We start from the raw sequence: 18,496 nt of genomic DNA, 5'->3' as shown, positions 1-18,496 counted from the left end.
CAGGATTTCTGCATACATGGCATGTGACTCTTTGATTTGGCCAACAGCTCTACCTGCTTGGGTAATTATAGATGAAGATAAATCCAACAGAGTAGACTGTTTTTTTTTTCCAGGTCAGATTGCTGAACACAAGGTACCAGAAGTACATTTTCTGACACTGATGGGATGGGTGAAATAAGTTGCAAAATAGTATCATACTCTATTGTAATAAAGTGGTCATGCTATTTCTCAAAATAAATTAGGTATCTGTGACCATTTGATGTACTCATATTGTCCAATATATTTTAAAGCCTCCTTTAAAAACAGATGGTCTAAATTTGTTTATTGACTTTTTTTTTGGTAAAGTATTTAGTATTGTTTTCCATCCATGTTACACTCAGGGGATACTTGTTTTCTGGCTCTATAGTGAGGCTGTTGAAAAAAGTAATTAATTCCTGATGTGTAACTACTAAACTATCTCAAAGTAGTTAAGACGTTTCTTTTTTCAGATACTAAGCATACTGATTAAGGATGTTGACATAGTAGCACAGAGCCCCGTACACAGCAGGTGTTTCATCAATATTTGCTTATACAGAGAAGCATATTATGGCTAACATGCTACATTTGAGCAGTTACATATAATTGAGTCTGGTGCTTACTATTCATTTAACACAGGACATGGCAAATGATGCCACTTTCTACCTCAGTTGCGTAGAATTCATTTGGGAAGACTTTAGTGAATTCCCTGCCTGATGACATGTTTTTCAAACCATGTTAACTTTTTAGAACAGCTGAGCCAGTTAATACAGTGCTAATGGAGTCAAGGATGTGGATTTGATTCTTATAGTTAGCAACCCACAGAGGAATCTATGTTGTGACCAGAGGCTGCACCCTGAATGTCTGCTGCCAACTTTCCACCATCAGATGAGTGATCACTGGTCACAAAGGGGACAGGGCGAGGCAGTATGGCTGTCTCTGCACAACCCATCAACACCAGAAGAGAAATGATTCACCAAGACCAATTTGCTGCTTCCTCTCCAGGGCACAGGTATGTACCTTGACACTCTTGAAGCTCATCATTTAGGAAGCCTATAACCTAAGGTCTAAGTGGGAACACTCAAGTTGCTTCTGGTAAATCTCTATTAAGAATTGAGGCAAATATAACAATCAAATATTAGATCTGTTTAGCACCTTAAAAATCTCCAGCTCATCACTTTTCTTCTGCTGGCTTACAACTTGTTACTGCTATTCCCTACAATGACAATATGGCAACACTAACATAATTGACAGCCATGAGCACTGGAAGTATCAAGTAGCACAGGATTATTACTGTGGGTTCACATTTCAGTTTTTATAAAATCTTACTATAGGTGGTTAATTTCAGGGAATAAGCCTGTTCTGAATTGTCATTTAATGAATGAAATTGTGTTATATCAATCTTGATCATAATTTCATACTTCATCTGTTCTATCTGTATCTGGCACAAAAGAAACGTTACTTGCCCCTTGTTGCAGAATATCCTGTGGAGTGTGTCTGGAGATGTGTGCCGTTTTATCAGAGACATCTGGAGCTGGAGGTGAGGTACTTTTAATTCCTAGGGAAAGAAGAGGTACCTTTAAATATGAAAAGATGATATAGTTCTCCCTGCTGGGTTGCCATAATGTCTAGAATTACCATAGTCAAGGATGTATTTATTTATTCAAGTTAAGGCAGTGTCTCCAAGTATAAGATACCTTTTTTGAAGTCCCCTGTCTACAAACTTCCAGTGGCTCACCACTGCCCTCAGGCACAAGCCTGAACTCCCTAACTTGTGGCTCTAAGTTACTTTGCCAGCTTAATCTCCCACCACTCGCCCTGCCCCAGAATGAACTGTTTTGCACTTTAGTCAGTAGGGAAGGGGGAACCACAAAGGACTTTTGAGTAGAGGAATTATATGCCCAAAGCTGTTTTGGGGGAAGATCACATTCACAGCAAAATGTAGGCTAGATTAACAGGAGAAGAAGACATTGAAGGTAAATCATTGCAGTAGTTAAGGGCAGGAGTGGCATGAACGGAAAGGAAGGGAAGGTTATGAAAGAATTTAAGGAGGTAGATCGGACAGAATGTGGCAACATTTGGATGTAGAATGTAAGCAATTAGAAAGAGTCAAAGATGACTCAGGTTTTGTGCCCAGATAAAATTAGGAGGAGCAGAGAACAGGTTTTGGGGTGACTAGAAGATGATGAATTTGTTTTTGTGCATATTGGATGAGCTGCTTTTGGTTACCCAGGTGGAGATGTGCTAATGCTCTTGGTGGTGTGTGCAATATGCATGGGAATCTTTTGCAGAGACTAATAGAGACTTAACTAACCTCTAGTCCAGCCCTGGGGAGATGGGAAACAGGATGTATTTTTATGTCTGGGGAGAAAGGATGGCATAGAGGATAGAGACCTTCCTAGGGAGAATTCTCTGCACTGGGACTCCCAAATCGCAGTATGTCAGGAACTTACTCTGCCTATCAGTATAGGCAGCCACAGCAGGGACTCTAACTTCCTCACGCTTTGTAAATTCCAAAGGGCCTATTCACTCAGCAATCACTCAAAAATGTGGGATACTAACATTTACAATCATGAATAATTTTTATATCTTCCTTTATCAAAATAATCACACATTTTATAATCACAAAAAAAGTATAACTTGGAAAACTATACGACAAAACTATAATTAATTTAACCGAAAGATAACAGAACAATTATAAATATTGTTCTTTTTCTTACCTCCATCATTTAAAGGGTGTGATGTTTTACTCATTTCTTTATTTTTCTGTATGGTTTAACATTCAAGAAAAAAGACATTCATTGGTAATTAAGCTTCTAAAACAGACTTTTGCTGACTCTAGAGCAATCAAATTAATACAGTATCTCCCCTCTCTCCCCATCCCCTACCTCTCTCTTAAGCTCTGGTCTCAATGCTAACACATATTATCAACCTCTGATTGGATATCACTCACAGGTACCTAAACTTAACTAGTTCAAAATGAAACTTATCATGTACTCATGTACACCCATCTTTCCAAACTTGCTCCTCCTCTGTCTTCCGTATTTTGGTTAAAGGCATAACAATGCATCCAGTGCTCCATTCTAGAAAGCTTCATGTTGTTCCATTTATATCAGATAAGGCCAATCCGATCCAGTCTATTGCTGATGGAGCACACTGCTTGGAATTGAAATAAGATATATAATTCCTGACCTCAAAAAGTTTATCATCCAGTAGAACAGACAAATATGATACAGTAAAATGAATTCTGAGATAGAGGTAAGCCTGAGCACTATGGGAGCACAGAGAAAAGGCATCCCACTTCAAGAGAACATATACACAAAAATTAAATCATTGTCATCATCATCATCTCCCTCTCTCTGAATCCGCACATCTTTTGAGTCACCAAATTCTGACATAGTCTGACTCTGAAATATCTTAAATCTATGGCCTCTAGTTCACCCTCATTGCCACTGCCTTAGTTTGGGCCGTTATTATTTTTATCTGGACTACCCCAGCAGGCTCAAGACTATCTTGCTTCCAATCTCTTCTCTCTACGTGTCTATCTCACACACTACAACCAGATTACCTTTTTAAAACCCAAATCATTCTTATTTCATATCCCTACTCAAAAATCTGCAATGGCTCCCTACTAAGGAGAGGATAAATTCATACTTCAGCAAGATATACAAAGCTCTGGCTTCAACCTACCTTTTCCATCTCCTCTCCTGCACTGCCCTGGCTTAGCTGGCTCACACTTCCATGCTTTCACCTAACACTTTAACGTCTGCCTGCAATACTGCCTCACTATATCCTCACATCTATTCATCTGGACTTCCCACTCACATTTCAAGACCTAATTCAATTAATCCTTCCTTTAATAAAGCCTTTTTATTTTTAGACTTCTCTAGGCAGGGCTAGTCTCTAAATCTGTGCTCCCACAGCATTTTGTACAGATCAAAACTCTCCTCTCATTTTACTGTTAGGACTTTTGTTTACTGTGTGTGTCTGATCCCTGGATGGTGAGTCCTCAAGAGCAGTGATGATGTCTTTTCCATCTTTGTATCTTATGTCACCTACTTTCCCCCTTTTCCTTTCCTTCTAGCTTAGCACAGGACCTGGCCCACGGTAAGGTCTCAATAAATGTTAGCTATCATCATCTTCATCATCAAATACTTAAGTTAGTTTCTGCTAAACCACATGGTATCTTCGTCATGAAGCTGACTTAGAACGTTCTCTGCCAGGGAGAGGGTTCAGACTTGTGTAGGACCCCATTATCTCTGACCAGTCAGTACCATGCCAGTGAAGGGGATATCCCATAGAAATAAAAGTTAACCAGATAAATTAATGATCAATACAAAGCATCTGAGACATACAACTTTCTACCTTTTGTTCTCTTGTGTTACTCTGTATGTCATGTTGAGGAGGTAATGAAGTTGGTAATTTTTTGGCAAGAATCTTTACAAAACCGTGAGACTGGTGAAATGATCCTAAAAGTAAATGAAACAGAAATCCTATAATTTTTAAACAACTTTATTGAAATATAATTGAAGTACGATAAACTGCACATACTTAAAACGTACCATTTGTTCAGTTTTGACATATGTATAAACCCACGAAACCATCACCACAATCAAGATAAACATTTCCATCAGCCCCAAAAGTTTCCTTGTGCTCCCTTATGGTTCATCCCTCTCTCTACCTTTGTCCCCCAGGCAACCACTGATCTGCTGTCACTATAAATCAGTTTGCATTTTCTAGAGTTTGCTATAAATGGAATCAAACAGGATGTACTCGTTTTTTTGGTGGGGGGGAGTCTGGCTTCCTTCATTCAGCATAATTAATTTTGAGATTCATCAATATTGCTGCCTCTATTAACAGTTTATTCCTTTTTATTACTGAGTAGTGTTCCATAGTATGGATGTACTATAGTTTATCCATTTGCCCATTTAAGGGCATTTAGGTTGTTTCCAGTTTTTTGGCTATTATGAATACTGCTGCTATGAACATTGATGTACAAGTCTTTATGTGGACATATATTTTCATTTCTCTTGGGAACATACCTAGGAGTGGAATGGCTGAATCATATGGTAGATGTAAGTTTAACTTAAGTTGCCAAACTGTTTTCCACAGTGGTTGTACCATTTTACATTCCCACCTGCAGTGTCAGATGGTTCTAGTTGTTTCACATCCTTGCAAATACTTGGTATGGTCAGTTATTTAAATTCTACCCATTTTACTGGGTGTGTAGGGGTATCTCATTGTGGTTTAATTTGTATTTCCCTAATGACTAATAACGTTAAACAGCTTTTCATGTGCTTATTTGCCATCTATATGTCTTCAGTAAAATGTTTATTCATGCCCTTTGCCCATGTTTATTAGGTTTTCACATTATATATATTACATATTTTTCTATATTTTACATTTTTTTTATAGTGACCATGCCTTCTAGATGTAGGTCTGGAGACCCATCTTTTGTTGTGCTCACTTTTGGGGCTTGACAGATGTGAAACAGCCATTATGTAACAAAGCAACTGTTTCAAAATTTTATATTATTTTCTCACTTTTGACTCCCTAAGTACAAGATCTCTGCCCTAGTCTTCCATAGGCATCCACCTGCATGGGGGTGGAGCTAGGGGAGGAGAGGTTAGAATTTTTAACAGGAGGAATGCCACGATAAACACCCAGGTAATATTCAGCACCTGTCATCCAAAAATAGGATGACACAGCCAAGACAGTATGCCTTGAAAGCCATGCAATTGTCTCAAGAATTTCCCTAAATTTTACCTTTCTTCTTATGTAGCAACAGCCTGGAATATTTAGCTCAGAAAATTCTCCCTTAGTGTACTGGAGATACCCTAGCCCACAAATAAGAGTTATCTGGGCTCAGGAAGAAGCAGGATATGACTTAAGGAAAATTGGGGAAAAAAGTCCACTCCTTTAGCAGCTCAGAGATGGTGGGAAAATGGAAAGGTGATGGGAGAGGCTGGAGAGCAAAGAAATCAGATGTGGCTTCACATTTTCCTTATTTGGGGCCTTGGTTGCTTCAGATAACATGAAGAGAAAAGAAGAACTATTGCTCTTCTCTTCCTTTAGGACTCTAGAAAGAGATCTCTGAGGCTACCTCCCCACCTCTGCTTCCTCTACTCCCCTGGAGCATGGCCCAGAAACTTTGCAATACAGTGTAGTCAGGTAGAGCAAGGCTCTCTCTGAGGTTTTGCTTTCTTTTTCTTTTTCTGTTTTAAATGTCAGCTTTATTGAGGTATAACTGACATATAAAATTGTAAGATAGTTAAAGTGGACATGGTGATGATTTGATATATACACACACTGTGAAAGGATTCCCCCCATTTAGTTAATTAACACATCCATCACCTCACATATTTATCTTTTTTTGTTACTGTTGTTGAAAACATTTAAGTTCTATTTCCTTAGCAAATTTCAATTATACAATACAGTGTTATCAACTATAGTCACCAAGTTTTACATTAGACCCTCAGACCTTATTCACCTTATAGCTGAAAATTTGTTCCCTTTTACCGACCTTTCCCTATTTCCCCTTGAGGTTTTGCTTTCTTAAGCCACTCCTGGTTCCCATGTGGTGTACACATGGCCCAGAAAGGGCTGAGAATCTAGCTGGGGAGCCTGCCAAGGGAAGTCACTGTGGTGGAGGTGAGAGGGCTCCACCCTGAGTGTTATGGAGCAGCCAGCCAGAATTGAGGTGGAATGGGAAAGCCAGAGGACCCTACTAAGCCCAGTGAGACCAGATGATGAGTTACTGCACCGACAGCCGACTTCAACTGTGAATGCCAACAGGCCAAGCACTACCTCAGTGGAGATAAGAGCGTCTCTCTGGAGACCAGAGGACATTTCATCCAAGTACCCTGACTTTATTTTGCCTCCATGAGGTCATGGAAGCCAGTGTTTCCCAATCTTTAATGTGCATATAAAGCATTGGGGATCTTGTGAAAACTCAGACTTTGATTAAGTAGGTCTGGGGTGGGGCCTGAGAATCTGCATTTCTAATAAGCTCCTAGGTGATGCCTATACTGCTGACACTTAGAAGAGTAAGAACATAAGCCACACCTCTTGCCCCAGAGATCTGGACACCATTTTAGGAAAGAAGCACAAAGATGGGGAGGATCCCTGAAAGTCTCAGCAATTTTGGGGGCCTCACAAAGGCAGAATCTAGGGGAGTATGCTAGAAAAATAATGACTGAGCCAGAAAGCAAAAGGAAGGAAGACAGTTAGATCCAGCAAATAGTGCTAGGCCTACAGCTAAAGAAGCCTACTCAAGAAGTAGGCTGAAATGTTCAAATGACAACAGCTACTACTCAGTCGGGCTGCTCTAAAAGGAACAGCAGAACAAGAGTGGGCAACAGTGAAAGCACTCTCCACTGCTGCAGAAAAATATATGGCAGAATAAAATATTTCTGCTGCCAGTGAAGTGACAGAAATTACTTCAGGCCTGGAAAGTCCAAAGCCTAAGGAAGGGCGAGGTTTGGAGAAAGAGCATTGGTCAAGGTCTTGGTCCTCACTAGGTACCTAAGGCCACAGGCTTCAGAAACATCAGTAGCACCTCCAACCAGCAATCTGCAAAGATGATTCTCCAAGTGAAACAAATGAGATGCAGGTAGAGCTTCCCTAGGAGGCAGAACTGCTGAGCAAGGAGTGGCAGCAGTGGCCACAGCCACCAGTGAGGCACAGGCTAAAAAAATGCCTCAGGATCTTGTTTGGGAATGGAAAAGCACAGAAATGAGATCAGGAGCAGGGGCCCTGGAGAAGACAGGGCTCTGAACTGGGCTTGCAGAGTTAGCTGCATATGTGGGCTGTCCTGCTCATAGGTGTGTGGAGGCAGTGACACGAACTGAGGAATTAGGGAGTCTAATCTGGACGGCAAGAGAGGCTGTAGCATTGTTGGCAAGCATTACTCAAAATCTGTCATTTATAACAGAGGATAGAGGATTTATCTGCATTATAAGCAGAAGAGGTGAGTACCAAATCCCAAATTCCACAAATGACTATTTTAGTATTTCTAATCATAACATTTTAATTATGTTTTTGTCTGTTGTGAAATTTCTGGTCACTGGCAGCATCATTCATTTTCTTTATCCTAGGAGAATAAACTTAAAGGAACACAAGAAGATGTTTATTTTTAATAAATAGATGACAAAGCTATCCAAGATAGATTCTATTTATCCTTTCATGCCCAATAGGAGGAGAGCCATATGTTAATCTATTTATGGTGTTTTGGGGAGGAATTGGAGAGGATAGATTGTGGTTTGCAATGAGAGGCAATTTTGTCCCTCAGGGGACATTTGGAAATGTCTGGAGATAGTTTTGGTTGTTACAAATGGGGGTGGGGGGGTGCTCCTGGCATCTGGTAGAGGCCAGGGATGCTGCTCAACATCCTCCAATGCACAGGACAGTCCCCACAATAAAGAATTATCCAGCCCAAATTGTCAATAGTGGCAGGATTGAGAAATCCTAGGAGAGATATGATGGGGAGGCAGAACAATCACTTTTATAACATTATCTTGTTTAGTTAAAGCTATACTTAGGGGAACAGAGTCATCTTCTGGGAAAAGGGAAAAACTCCATCCTTCCATCCTGCCCAATGAGAACATGGCTTTTTCTCTGTGTGGGGATGCAGACCAGTGTAATGACTGTGCTGGAGATCCTGCAGGCCACAGTGGCCATGACAATTCTTGGCTGGGTCTCAGAGCTTGGCAGAGGCAACCATATACATATACCTCATCTGCGAAAGAGGCGACTACAGTTCCTGTTTCTAATAGACAGAAGGATTCAAAACTGTATGTGTGCTAACTTGGTTTTCATTAGAGTTATAAGATGTGCATCCCTTGGTGTCTATGTGGTGGAAGATGACAGCCGCCTTATAGTGGTATAAGTTAATTTCATATGTGAAATAGACATCTTCATTCTCCTGTCACTTCTGTAATATTGTGAACATAAATTCTTTTATATTTTCTTTTTCAAAAAGCATTTGAAGTGGCCGCTGTTTAAGATGCCTAACTGAAACTTTCTTCCTATTGGCAGTAGAAGTTAACAGTTGAAGATGAGGGAGCAATATAGCTGCTAAATTGATTTATTATCCCAGAGGCAGAGGTTACAGCCTCATAGTTTCACTAAACTGCATTATGAGCTTTTCTTACTGACTCCTCCTTCATAAACTTTTCATTCCTTCTTCCCTCTCCTATTGTCTATTCTTACCAGCTCATCCTTTAAAAACTTGCTCTTGCACACATTCTCTCTCAATTTTTTTAAAAAAGTCTTTTCTGCTCTCCTTTTAAAACTTCTCTTTCAATTCCTTTTCCCTCCCTCTCTCTTCCTCTTCCCTTCCCTCCCCCTTCCCTTTTTACTCCCCACCTCATCCCATTCCATCCCATCCTATCCTCTTCTCTCTTAGTTTTACTCTCTATTTACTGGCCTACTTTAAAAAAGTTTTTCATTTCTTCTCTTTCCCTTTCTAACTCTCTATCTTTTATGTACTCACTTTTTACTGGTTTCTCCTTTTTCAAATCAGTTCTGTCTATGCATGCATGCATCTCTCTCTCTCTCTCTCTACCTACCTATCCATCCATCCATCCATCCACCTAGCTATTTATCCATCTTTATTGTATTGTCTTTTTTTTTTATTGACTTCTACTTTTTATTTTATTTTTTGTGGGGAAGATCAGCCCTGAGCAAACATCCATGCTAATCCTCCTCTTTTTGGTGAGGAAGACCAGATCCGAGCTAACATCTATTGCCAACCCTCCTCCTTTTTTTTTTTTTCCCCAAAGCCCCAGTAGATAGTTGTATGTCATAGTTGCACATCCTTCTAGTTGCTGTATGTCGGACACAGCCTCAGCATGGCCAGAGAAGCGGTGCGTTGGTGCGCGCCCGGGATCCGAACCTGGGCCGCCAGTGGCAGAGCGCCCGCACTTAACCGCTAAGCCACGGGGCCGGCCCTGACTTCTACTTTTTAAAACTCCTCCCCATCGTACACAATTGTACTTGATTTTCTTAATGGCTCCTCCCTCTCACTCTCACATTGTCTTTCTCTCCTTTATTAATACTTTTCCCTACTCACTCCTCATTTATAAATTTCTTTTTTTCTTCCTTATTTCCTACTTCTATTCCATCATCCTTCCTTCCCACCTTCCTTCCTTCCTTCCTCCCTCCCTTCCTTCCTCCTCCCTCCCTTCCTACTCTCTCTTTCACTTCCACTTTCATTATTTTATTCTATTATGCACTATGCACTATGTTTTCTTATCTGCTCCTCCTTTTTAGAACTTATTTCATTCAGTTTCTCTCTTGCTTTCATTATTTTTTGCAGTGGCATTTCTTATTAACTCTTCCTTGTTAAAAATCTTTCTTCTTGTCTTTCCTTTTCTCTCTCTCTAACACTATCATTTTTGCAGTCTTTCTTTTCTTTCTTTTTTTTTTGTGAGGAAGATTGGCCCTTGGCTGACATCCGTGCCCATCTTCCTCTACTTTACATGGCACACCGCCATAGCATGGCTTGACAAGCGGCGCGTTGGTGCGCAGCCGGGATCCGAACCTGCGAACCCTCGGGCCGCCAAAGTGGAGCGCGTGCACCTAACCCCTATGCAACAGGGCCGGCCCCTGCAGTCTTTTCATATTCGTTCTTTTTTTTTACATCTCTGTCAAATTTATTATTGGCTCTTCCCTTTTAAATTTTTCTTTTTCTCTTTCTCTCTCTATTGTGTAAAGTCTTCTTAGAGGCTTCTTGTTTTTAAACTTTTCTCATTTTTTGTTCTCTATTTCTTTTTTCTTTTCTCTCCTTCTATGCCTTTCTATATTTTTCTTTTATCTTTTTGTACACTTCATTGTTACTGGCTCCTTCCTCCTTGTGAAACATTCTTCTTTTCTTTAGGTCTCTGACTCTCCTTTTTCCTTCTCTTTTCTCTCTCTCATTCTCATTTTTCTGTATTTTACATTTTCTTATAAATTAATCCATTTTAAACATCTTCTCTTTATTTCTTTCATATTTCCTCCTTCCTTCCTTCATTCTTTCCTTCTCTTATTTCATTTCTCTATGTCTTTTTGTTGTTCCCTTTCTGTATTTCTATTTCTCCTCTGTGCCTGTCTGCATGCCTGCCTGCCTTCCTCTCTTCCTATCCTATCCTATCCTACTGTCCTATCCTATACTATCTTACTCTACCCTGTCCTGTCCTGTCCTACCCTATCCTACCCTACCCTGCCCTACCCATCATCTTCCCTCTTTTACTCTCTATGTACTGGCCCCTTTGAAAAATGTTTTTCATTTCTTCTTTCTCTTTCTCTTTTTCTATCTTTTATGTACTGACTTTTTTGCTGGGTTCCCCCTTATAAGTTCTATCTATCTATCTATCTATCTATCCACCCACCCATACATCATCTATCACCTGTCTATGGTTCTATTTATATTTTATACACCTACCTATCTACCTGCCTTCCTATGAGCTGTCATTCATCCATCTATCTTATTTCACTGTAATATTTTAACTGACTTTTTAGATTTATTTCCCCCACTGTCCACAATTGTGCTTAAATTTCTTACTAGCTCCTCCTTTTCAAACCCTCTGTCTCTCACTCTCACATCCTCTTCCCTTTCTTTTGTGTCTTACTCCTTCCTACAGACTCATCAATTTAAACTTCTTTCTTCCTTCCAACTTCCTCCTTTCTATCTTGCCCCTTCCTTCTTTCTTTTCTTCCTTCTTTAATAGCCTTTTTCTGTCTCTTTTTCTAGCTCCATTTCATTCTCTGTCCTCTCTTTGTCTTTCTTTCTCTATTTCCTTCCTTCTTTCCCTCTCTCCTTCCTTTCTTCCTTCCCTCCCCTTTTCTCTCCTTCATCCCTTTATCTCTCCCTCTTTCTTGCTTTCCTGCATTCCTCCCTTCCTCCCTCTCTTCCTTCCCTCCTTCATACCTTCCATTCTTTTTTTACTGGCTCCTGTTCTTAAAGATTTTTCTTTTCATCTCTATTTCTTTTGTTCTAACTCTTTGTATATATTTTGTATGGTCTTTTATATTGGCTTCTGCCTTTTAAAGTCCATTCCTCCCCCATCTCAGCTATCTTTCTTTATCTTACTGTCTTTTTTTATATTTTTTTTGTGAGGAAGATCAGCCCTGAGCTAACATCCATGCCAATCCTCCTCTTTTTGCTGAGGGAGACTGGCCCTGGGCTAAGATCTGTGCCCATATTCTTCCACTTTATATGGGATGCCACCAAAGCATGGCTTGACAAGCGGTGTGTCGGTGCGTGCCCGGGATCCGAACCTGGGCCACCAGCAGCAGAGAGTGTGCACTTAACCACTATGGCACGGGGCCGGTCCCCCTTACTGTCTTTTTAAAAATACTGACTTCCACTTTTTAAATCTTCTCCCCATCATACAAAATTGTACGTCATTTTCTTATGGGCCCCTTACTCTCACATTCTCTTATTCTCCTTTATTTAACTCTTTTCCCTACTGATTCATCATTTATAAACTACTTTTCTTTCTTCCTTATTTTCTACTTTCTTTCCATCATCCCTTCTTCCTCCCTCTCTCTTTCCCTTTTTCCCTCCCTCCCTTACTTCCTTCCACCTTTCTGCCTTCATTACCAGTCTCTATGTCTCCTTCTTACTCATTTCATTCTCTCCCTCTGGATTTGTCTCTTTGTGAGCCTACACTCCTTCCTTCCTTCCTTCCTCCTTCCCTGCCTATCTCTCCCCTACCTCTTGCCTTCTTTACTTCCTCAGTTCCTCTCTTTCTTCCTACTCCTTTCCTCCCTCATTCTCTCTATTCTTCTTATACTCCTTTCTTTACTGGTTCCACTTTTAAACCTTTTTCCCTTCACTCTCTCTCGTTATCTTTTTATGTGTGTGTGTGTGAGGAAGATTGGCCCTGAACTAACATCTGCCAATCCTCCTGTTTTTTGCTGAGGAAGACTGGCCCTGGGCTAACATCCGTGCCCATTTTCCTCTACTTTTTTATATGAGATGCCGCCACAGCTTGGCTTGACAAGCGCTGCTTCAGTGCACGCCCAGGATCCAAACCGGGGAACCCGGGGCCGCCACAGCGGAGCGCGCGCACTTAACTGCTTGCACCACCGGGCCAGCCCCTCTCTTGTTACCTTTTAATATTATCTTTTGTACCAGGCCCTCCTTATAAAATCTTGTTTACCTACCTACCTAGTTTTCATACATCCATCCACCTTTATTTTTTTTTTAATTAATTTATTTTTCCCCCAAAGCCTCAGTAGATAGTTGTGTGTCATAGCTGCACATCCTTCTAGTTGCTGTATGTGGGACGCGGCCTCAGCATGGCCAGAGAAGTGGTGCGTCAGTGCACGCCTGGGATCCGAACCCGGGCTGCTAGCAGCGGAGCGTGCGCACTTAACCGCTAAGCCATGGGCCGGCCCATCCACCTTTATTTTTAACTGACTTCTCTTTAGATCTCTCTGCCCTCTACTCTACCTTCCTTCCTTTCCTCCCTCCCCCTTCCTTGCTCATGACCTGTATCTTTTCTCACTCCATTTCTTTCATTGTCTCTCGTTCTCTTTTCTTTCCCTGCCTGTATGCATGCCTTCCTTCCTTCTTCTCTCTTTCCTCCCTCTTGCTTCTTCCTTCCCTCATTTCTTTCTTCCTTTCTCCTGCCTCCTTCTTTCTTATGTCCATCCATCTGCCCCACCTTCTCTCGGTTCTGTCTTCCTTCATTCATTTCTCCCTCTCTTCCTTCCTCCCCTCTTCCTCCTTTCATCCCACTTTTCTTCCTCCCTCCCTCCCCTTTCTTTCCTTCCTTCCTTCCTCTCTCCTGTCATTCTTCTTTACTCTCTTTTTACTACTCCTCTTTTTAAACTTTTTTCTTTCCTTCTCCTCTCTTTCTTTATACATCTTTGTCCTGCTTTTACTACTGCCTTCTCCTATTTAAAATCAGTTCTTTCTGCCTTTCTATCTGCCTAGCTGGCTGGCTAGCTATACAGCTATCAACAATCATCTTTCTTTCTGTCTTGTACTGTCTTTCTTTACTGACTTCTACTTTTTAAATCTCTTGCACACCACACAACGGTACTTGATTTTCTTACTGGTCCTCCCTCACGCTCGCACATTCCCTCTCCTTTATGTAACTCATTTCCCTACTGACTCATCCTGTATAAACTTTTCTTCCTTCCTTCCTTCTGCTTATTCCTTTCCTTTCTTCCTTTTGCCTTTTACTGCCTCCTTTAAAAAACTTTTTCCTTCTTTCTCATTTTCTGTTATTTTTTTGTCCTATCTACTACTGGCTTCTCCTATTTGAAATCCTATCCATCCATCTATCTATCTATCTATCTATCTATCTATCTATCTATCTATCTATCTATCTATCTTTCTGTCCACCTACCTACTGCCTAGCTGTCATCAATTTTCCTACCTTTATTTTACTCTATTTTTAACTGACTTCCTTTTAGATCATTCTCTTTCTCTCTGCCTTCTTCAATTGTACTTAATTTTCACAGTAACCCCTGCTTTTAAACTCCTTTCTGTGTCTCTTTCTCTCACATTCTCTGTTATTTTTTATTTTATGTATTTTCCTAGTCTCATCCCTTTCAAAATTCTTTTTCTCCCTCCCTCCCTCCATCCCTTCCTTCTGTCTTTTCCTCCCTTCTTAAACTCTTTCTTACCTGCTTCTCTTTTAAACTTTTCTTCTTTCTTTCTCTGTTCTGTAATGCCTTCTATTTATGTTTACTTATACTCTGTTTTTTTTTACTGGCCTCTACTTTTAAAGTCCATTCTTTTTTTAATCTGTGTATCTCTGGATCTAACTATTTTACTGTATTTGTTAACTGACTTCATCTTTTTAGATCTCTCTCTCGCAGCCTGCATTTCACAACTGTACTTAATTTTTCATTAGCTTCTACTTTTCAAAATCCTCTCACACTCACATTTTTTCTCTTTTTATTTTACTCTATTTCCGAGGGACTCATCTCACAAGTTTCTTTTTCTTTCCTGCCCCCTTTCTTCCTCTCGTCTGTCCATTTCCTTTCTTTGTTTCTTCTTTCCTTCCTCCCTCTCTTTGCCCCCTTCATATTTCCTTCCTTCTCTTGGTTCTTTCTTCTTTATTAATGTTCTTTCTCCGTTATCTCTTTCAATGCCCTTCTTCCCTCCACCTTCCTTATTCCCTTCTCACTCTTTCTCCTCCACTCCCTCCCTCCTTCTCTGTCTCTCCCTTATCCCTCTGTCCCTTTTTTCTTCCATTCTTCTTTTACGCTCTTTTTAGCGACTCCTCTTTTTAAACCTTTTTCTTTCCTTCCATTTCTCTTTCTAACTCCCTTTTTTTACTGGCTTCTGCCTGTTAATGTCCTGTCTACATGCATGTATGCATGTATGAATCTATCTATCTCCTTTCTTTTCTATCAATCATATATCTATGTTGCTTTGTACATATCCACATACCTAGCTGTCTATATAGCTATAAATCATGTATCTATGTTTATTTTACTGTCTTTTTACTGACTTCTACTTTTTAAATCGCAACCACACACAATTGTACCGATATTCTTACTGCTCCTCCCTCTCACTCTCACATACTCTCTCCTTCCTTAATTAACTTTTTCCCACAGACTCATCTCTAACTAAACTTTTTTTCTTTCATCTCTCCTCTCCCTCCCCTCTTTCCCCTTATACTTGTTAAATGGCTCCACTTAATATTTTTTTCTCTCTCTCTCCTGCAGTTCTCTTTTTTGTTGTACTGCCATTTTTAGTGGCTTCTGTTTTTTAAATCTGTTCCCTATCTATCTATCTAATCTTCCCATCTTCCTATCTATCTATCTATCTATCTATCTATCTATCTATCTATCTATCTAATCTTCCTATCTTCCTATCTATCTATCTATCTATCTAATCTTCCTATCTATCTAATCTTCCTATCTATCTTTATTTTACTGTATTTGTTAACTACTTCTTTTTAGATCTCTCTCGCTCCTGTCCATGACTGTACTTAATCTTCTCACTAGCTTCTCCTTTTCAGCATCCTCTGTCTCTCCTGTTCACATTCTTTGTTACTCCTTTTCCCAGAGACTCTTCCCTTATAAACTTCTTTCTTTTGTGCCCCTTCCTTCCCTTTATCTACCCCTTCCTTCCTTCCCTTTCTTCGCTTTCTTTTACTCTCATTATATTGGCTAATTAAAATTTTCCCCCCTTCTTCTCACTTTATTTTTTGTCCTGTTTTTACTACTGGCTTCTCCTTTTATAAATCAGCTCTATATGTAGCTGTGTATCAATGTATGTATGTATGTATGGATGGATGGATGGATGGATGGATGGATTGATCTATCTATCTAACTTTAATGTATTTTTAGACTGACTTCTTTTTTAGATTGCTCTTTTGCTCCGTGTCCTCCACACTGTACTTAATTTTCTTACTAGTTTCTCCTTTTCAAACTTCTCTTTGACATTGTCTCTCCTTTGTTATTTTAGTACTTTTTCTAGCCTCATTCATCCCTTTTAAACTTCTCTTCCCCTGCCTTTTCCCTTCTTCCTTCCCACCCTCCTTCTCTCTTTCCTTTTACTGGCTCTTCATTTTGAAACTTTTTTCTTTCCGACTCTCTGTTTTATAGCTCTCTCTCCCTTTCTTGGATGTATTGCCTATTTTATTGGCTTCTACTTAGTCTGTCCTTCCTTCCTCCCTCCCTCCCTCTCTCTGTTTTTATATCTATATACCTACATACATAGCTACACACATAGCTTCCTGCTTACCCAGCTACCTATTCAGCTGTCAATCATCTTTCTTTCTATCTTCATTTTGCTGTCTTTTTGTACTGACTTTTACTTTTTAAAATTCTCCCCCGCCCCACACAATTACACTTAATTTCCTTACTGCATCCTCCTTTCCAAACTCATTTCTCTCTCACTCTCTCTCCTTGTTTATGTAATTCTTTTGTCCCCGACTCATCCTTTATAAACTCATTTCCTCCCTCTCACCATCCCTTCTTCCTAGACTTTTTTTGACAGACCTCTCTTTTTAAATTTTTTCTTTCCTTCTGTCTTCTGTAACTCTCTTTCTTCTTTCGTATTGCTTTTAAATGACTTCTTCTCTTAAGGTCCATTCTTTCTTTCTACCTATCTATCCACCTTCATTTTACTTTACTTTTAACTTAATTTTACTTTTCAACTATCCCCCACCCTCCACAATTGTACTTGATCTTCTTACCTGCTTTTCTTTTCAAACTCCTCCATTCTCACTCTCATTCTTTTGATTTTTCTGTTTCCTACCCACTAGTCTGTTGTAAACTTTACTTTCTATCTTTTTCATTCTTTGTTCCTTTGTTCTTTTATTCTCTTTCTCTCTTTCTTGATCCCTTTCTTTTCCCCTTTGTCCTTCTCTGCCTTCCTGACTTCCTTTCTTCCCTTTCTCTTTCCTTTTATCTTTTTTCTTATACTATTTTTTTACTTGTTCCTCTTTTTAAAACTATCTATCTATTATCTACCAACACACTAACACAGCTGTCTAGCTATCTGGCTATCAATCATTATTTAGCTTTATTTTACTGCATTTTTAAACTGATATCTACTTTTTATATCACACACACACAAAAGTGTATGATTTTCTTGTGGACTACTCTTTTCAAACGCCCCCTCACCCTCACTCGCATATTCGTCTCTTTTTATTTTCTTCTTTTACTTACTGACTCATCCTTTTAAAGATCAATTTATTTCATTTTTTTCTCTACGTCTTTCTTTAATTCTCTTTCTGCCTTAACAGTCATGCACTGCATAATGACGTTTCAATCAATGACGGACAGCATATGTGATGGTGGTCCTCTAAGATTAGTACCATATAGCCTAGGTGTGTGATAGGCTATATCATCTAGGTTTGTGTCAGTACTGTAGGGAAGGAAGAAATTTTCCTCTACTCTCCTAGATTCTCCTGGCTGGTCTAAGAATTAAAGTGACATGAGACAGATTAACAGGAGAAAAACAAAGTTTAATAACCTGTATACACAGGAGAAACCCAGGAAAACTGTCACTCACCAAAATGGCTGAAGCCACTGCCTTAAATGCCATCCTTAGCTAAAGACAAAAGAAGATGTTGGGGGTGGGGAGAGTCAGGGATTTCAAAGGGAAGGAAGGCAATTCACAGGTAGGTGAAAAGGAGCAAACAAGTGTTTGGCCACACAGAAACAGAAGAACACAAAGGGGAGCCCAACAAACAGGTTTTTCTAAGTTCCTCCCTGTCTACCACCTGGTTCATGTAATGCTAAGGTGATAGCTGGCTTCCTGAAACAGATTTTTTGCTGAATTCTTTTAGGCAGTTAAGGGGGAGGTAAGGAGAAAAACTTTCTGAGTCTTTTGTTTCTTAAAAACAATCAGCCTAAGATAATCTCATGTTAAAGAGACACATTTTGGGGTGGTAAATTTTGTTCTCCTTCAGTACACTCTATGATGTTCATACAATGATTAAATCGCCTAAGGATCCATTTCTCGGAATGTATCCCTGTTAATCAATGCATGACTGTATACTGTCAACTTCCTTATCTC

General features: G+C 39.8%; 1 protein-coding gene across 1 annotated transcript in view; it reads right to left on the bottom strand.

Moving 5' to 3' along the window:
* Positions 1-18,496, bottom strand: part of LOC101404123 (fibrous sheath-interacting protein 2-like) — an 82,862-nt gene that overhangs the window by 48,886 nt on the left and 15,480 nt on the right. The window contains 3 exon segments of the mRNA XM_087427594.1: positions 1,478-1,573; positions 2,736-2,781; positions 4,381-4,484. Of these exon segments, the coding sequence (XP_087283720.1) occupies positions 1,478-1,573; positions 2,736-2,781; positions 4,381-4,484 (246 nt within the window).

This window comes from Ceratotherium simum, chromosome X, assembly GCF_057802395.1.
Source record: "Ceratotherium simum simum isolate JZ-2026a chromosome X, ASM5780239v1, whole genome shotgun sequence".
In the NCBI taxonomy this organism is placed as follows: Eukaryota; Metazoa; Chordata; class Mammalia; order Perissodactyla; family Rhinocerotidae; genus Ceratotherium; species Ceratotherium simum.
This window is presented reverse-complemented; position numbering and strand designations above follow the sequence as displayed.